A 5150-nucleotide genomic window follows, 5' to 3' on the forward strand; every position below is an offset into this window, starting at 1 on the left:
ATAGAATGAGCTTTCTTTACAAATAAATTTATCAAATGTTAAATAGCCTCCCCTTGCAACAATGGCAGACTTTCAAGTATTAAAAACAGTGATAATTTTGCATCAAAGTGAGTGGGTTGTTTCGAGTAAAACCATCCGAGCAGTTTTTAGAAAAAAAAACTAATGATACGGGATGAAAATCTTGCCAATGTGCGTGCATAGATCACATAAGAAATGTCAGACACTGGATAATTTGTCACCAAAATATTAGTCATTCCTGAACGTATATACCTTCCTGTGCAGAGACCAATATCTGCAACCACTTATGCATTATCATCCTCTGAAAACCAGAATTGTCAAATTCTTGTCAATGGGGGCAAACCCCTTAAAACTTGATTCTGAATGGAAACAGCAGACAAAACATTTTACATAGTCCACACAATGGCCAACATGATAAAGAAGCCAACTTGGGAAATGTGGAAAGCTCTAAAGTAGTTATTGCCTGTAATTTATCAACAGTCAAACGACCTCGCCATTGCCTGATTCTGCCTCCATGGCCTTTAACTCTTCAGCCAACATTCGTTGCCTGTTCTGTGCTTGCCTTTCCGCAGCAACCATGTATAGGCCTAAGCACAAGTAACAAACACCATCAGCAAACTAAGGAGGTGCCAAGTATTTGAAACAAAGACAAATGCACATAAGCAACAATTATATAAAACGTGGTGTTATTTATAACACAATTTATTAAGGGTACTCACCTGTTAAAAAAAAAATCAGTTTAGAGGATAGAATCTAGTTATTATTGGGTTATCTATTTCCCATCCAATCCAATTGAGAATTACAAAGGGCAACTAAAATTTGTTGGATTGAATTGAATCCATGGGTTTGGTTTGAAATTTGCGCACCCCTACATCTTAGTTCACAAATGGATGTAGCTGCGCACCATGCTCGCTAAACTCACAGAGGTAAGATATTGTGTTTATGTGTGGAATATATACTATTAGTGTTTCAGTTTGTAAGCCAAAAGTATTGTAAAACTTAGAGTAGACCAAGCATTTTCCGTATGAAACATTGACTTGGAAATTAAGTTTTCTATTTGAATCAAGAACCTATGAAAGAAAAGGTCAAGAACTCATACTGGCAGCACTTCCAATTGCACAGGCCCATAGAATCCTCATGGACCATCTATCCCCAATAACTCCTCTGGCTCCCATACCTTGCTGCCAAACCCAATTAGACTGCTTTAGCATGACAACATATTGGATACTAAACCTCATTGCTTATTGGATAATCTAATACAAGAAACTTCAAATGCAAAAGTTCCTGATTAACATCAAGTTTCAACATTATCATACAATTTGAAGCTCAATGACCAAAGAGGCAACAATCTTAGCAACTATTCCTTAATTCATATTCTCATTCATTATAGACTACCAAAGGTGTAGTGGACTAGACAGCAGCTGATCCGAGCCTATTACAATTGGTTATGATTCAGTTGTATGCATAGTTGGCTAATATGGTTGTAGTCGGACCCTATACTTTATCTTGGGATGCTATTGCTGGAGTGATGGGCACATGCTTCTCGGTACTGATTCGTATCGAATTAGCAAGAGCGGTTGAAAATTTCCAATCTAAAAGCCTTAATCAATGACTTTGTTTCTTTTTTATTTATTTACAAAAAGTTTAGTAAGGTGAAATCTAAAGACTTAAGCTTGTATAATTAAGGGTCACTGCAGTTTGTATCAGTTATTCTACATCAAAGAAATTGGAAACACCTATTCAGGTTCTACTTCTTTCTCTCTTTTCTCTAGCTTTACAATTCAGATATTAATTGCACATGACCACTAAAACTAAAAGTTTCTCTGGCCCAGAAATATGTAGCTTTTTATGTGTTTGTGAAAATGCCTAGCAAAGATGTACAATTCACTAAAAACCTAGAAAAGCAGATACAAATAGAATTTTATCATATAAGAAATTGAATTGGTAAGGAAACCCATTTGGCATAGCATGTCAGAATAGAAATCAATAATCAACAATTAGCAAAATGGCATGACAATTTGACACACATAAACGCATAGAAATGAAATCTTACTCGTTTGAGAGAGAGAGAGAGAGAGAGAGAGAGAGAGAGCGTTTGGTGGCGGCTGCCGAGACCCAAGAGAGAGAGGAAAAGAGAAATGAGAAGTTAGGAACGAAATGCCGCTTCAGCAAAGTTGCCACATGCTGGTTTCTCCAAAGTTTATTTACACAGAGAGAGAGAGAGAGAGAGACCAAAGCCAGTGAGAGGGTCTTTGTTTTAATTTTTAATTTTTATTTTAAATAAGCAAGCGGCAAGAAGGGCTTTGACAACAACCCAAATTGGAGTTCTTTTCTACAGCAAGCCCATCTGAAGGCTACAGCCCAGGAATCTCCAAGAAAACACAACAACAACAAAAGGTGGAACTCACATAAAATCAGTAATCCCATTACTAATTTTGAAGGAATTTGATTACTGAAAGGAAAGGTAGGATTGGAGAATAGGTCTTGCTTTTCTTAGAGGTGGTGATGTAATATTGAATGACCATTTTATTGAGTGATGAATATTTTTGCTGTCGAAATGCCTCTTTGTTTTTGGTCGATTCTATAAATATATACGCTTATCATTCACGACTATTTCTCTCTTTCTTTTTCCATACAATTTACTCCATTGTTTCTATATAAATATATATGCTTGATTCTTTATTTGACCCGAGTTATGTGAGTCTTTTTAAAGTTAAAAAAGAGTTAGAACTTTTAATGACTTCTATAGAGTTAAAAAGTCGGAAGTATTTAATTTAAAATTTTAAAGAGTTTATAAAAGTCTAGTGGTATTTAATTGTGATTTTTTTTAATAAAAAAAATTAAAACTATTTCAAAGTTTGGTGGTATCCATCTGTAATTTTTTAAATAAAAAAAATTAAAAGTTGAGTGGTATCCATGCCTCTTATTTTCTTCTCTCTGTTTTTTTTGATTTTATTGTTGAATATTGAGATATTTTGATAATTGGCATCTTGATTTTCTTGGTTAGATGTTGAAAGCTATGGTTTTTTAGGCTTGATTTTCTGGTTTAATAAGTCTCAGATTTCTCATATATATAAAAAAGGATCTTGATTTTCGTTTAACATCTTGATTTCTCATATACAATCGATTGTGTCTTTTTGTTTCAATTTAACTTATCTTTTTCCTTATGTTTTGCTAAATTATGTTTATCTCTCATAAAGAAAAGATGCTGAAGAAGAAAAAATGTTCAAAATTATTATGTTTTCCAGTCCAGTCCAATTCAAAGTCAGTTATAGCATCAAACAACAGACTTAAAGTCCGGTCCAGTCTCAACCAGTCCAATGACTCAAATCCAATCTTGTCCTAGTCGGCATATTAAATGAGGCCTTAATAAGTTTATAAAAGTCCAATGATATTCAATTGTGACTTTTAAAAGGTATTTAAAAGTTTGGTGGTATCCAATTATGAGTTTTAAAATTTTTAAAAAAATTTGGTGGTATTTAATTGTAACTTTTAAAGAAAAATCAATAATATAATTTGAATTACATTTACTGACCAACTAACTAACCACATTTTTTAGTAAAAGTGAAAATTCAATGTGTACACACCACCACACCACATCACCACAGCCTAACGAGAAAAACTTCCCTGGCACGGGTATGCCAGGGTCAGCTATCCACCTCAGTGTCCCAGCCCAATGAGATCACGCCAGCTGTCAACAACTTTGACTCTATCTTTTATTCTTCTTTTAAATGAAACTTTCCATTTAATATTTTATCAACACTTTTAGTGGGGACAAAATCTCCAGAATACCCTCCCACTCATTCCAATCTCCTCTTCTGACCAAAAACCCACGTGATTTCTCCTTTTTTTGGTTAGGAACGAAAATTCTTTCTTTTGTTGGGATATCTCTCCCTTAACAAACCAGCCACTTGGTTTCTTTGGTTTTTTTTTTCTTTCTATTCTTAATGGCTTTTAAAGAATAAAAATTAAATTGTTGCTTTTTTTAAATTTATTAAAAATTAAAAAAAAAAGAGCTGGAGGGCCAAGCCCCATAAACAACACTTAGACAAGATTAATACAAACTAAGCGAGTTCTGTGAACCCCAGCAATATCATCTGTGAGAGCAAAGTTTCAAATTTCTCACAAAGCAAACAAGAAATACTTTATTTAGCTATTTGGATGTATTCTTGAAGGCTGCATTTTCTTTAAGTGCAATGTAATTCTTTCAAATCATTCAAAATCATTTTCTTCAAACAACACTTCAAAAGGAAAGATGGGTGGTATTGTTCCCCTATACAAAAGTGTAACCTTTGCCAAATAACAAAACAAAAGGAAATGGAACACACTAGCCAGCACATACATATAAGTGTAATTTTCAGATGATATACATCTTCTTCTTTGCAAAGTGTAACAATGGCCTCTACACATCAAAATGATCAAATTTTCGGATGCCCCTGTTCAAATAAGATATTCAACTAAAAATTAGAAAATTAATATAAGGCCTTGTCATAATAGGATTAGAAACTATAAGGACGATCTCTACCTATTGTCAACCAGCCTATATCAATCTTAACATCCACGAAATTGGTTGAAACCATCGAAATACAAATCCTACACCACAACTTAACCACATGAGATCACATTTAAAATTTCATCCACATGGATATTAAAGCAAATATAAGAGTCAGTTAATATCATGAATCAAACCTGACTTAAATTACTTGATGGTCCATATGCAACATTTTCATTCAAAGTTCTTGATGAATCCTAATGCATCATGACATGATCTCATGTTAGGAAAAAAAAAAAAAAATCAGATTTCTTAATTCCATGATCTCATGTAATACCTGACTCAAAAAAGACATTTGATCACTTCCTTGAAGCATGCTTGTAAAGCGAAAGTTTGGATGTCCAAAAATAGGGCTTGAAATATCCTAATAAAAACATATGAGATTAGGAGATTAACATTAAAATTAACAATCAAAATAATGAAGAGAAAGAATAAGTACATCAAATTGATGGACGAATGGATTATAATGAGTTGAATGAGGAGGACCACCAATGATTTCTTGCTCAGGTTGGCCTGCAAAATACTCATTATTAGCACATGATATTGATAAACTAGCAAAAATAATCTAGTTAAAAATAAT

General features: G+C 33.5%; 1 protein-coding gene across 2 annotated transcripts; it reads right to left on the reverse strand.

Moving 5' to 3' along the window:
* Window positions 1-231: 231 nt before the first annotated feature.
* On the reverse strand, window positions 232-2280 carry LOC110773307 (HrpN-interacting protein from malus protein). 2 transcript variants are annotated; one of them, XM_021977812.2, is made up of 3 exons: window positions 2072-2280; window positions 1118-1195; window positions 232-605 (listed from the first exon to the last, which is right to left on the reverse strand). In XM_021977812.2, exons 2-3 carry the CDS (start codon window positions 1191-1193, stop codon window positions 499-501), a joined length of 183 nt encoding a protein of 60 aa, XP_021833504.1. In that variant the 5' UTR covers window positions 1194-1195; window positions 2072-2280; the 3' UTR covers window positions 232-498. The 2 variants fall into 2 exon arrangements, with proteins under 2 accessions (XP_021833504.1, XP_021833503.1); XM_021977811.2 differs by having other exon boundaries at window positions 1118-1199; window positions 2072-2279.
* Between the last annotated feature and the right edge of the window lie 2870 nt (window positions 2281-5150).

The sequence above is a fragment of the Prunus avium genome, chromosome 4, assembly GCF_965620075.1.
Source record: "Prunus avium chromosome 4, drPruAviu1.hap1.1, whole genome shotgun sequence".
NCBI lineage: Eukaryota > Viridiplantae > Streptophyta > Magnoliopsida > Rosales > Rosaceae > Prunus > Prunus avium.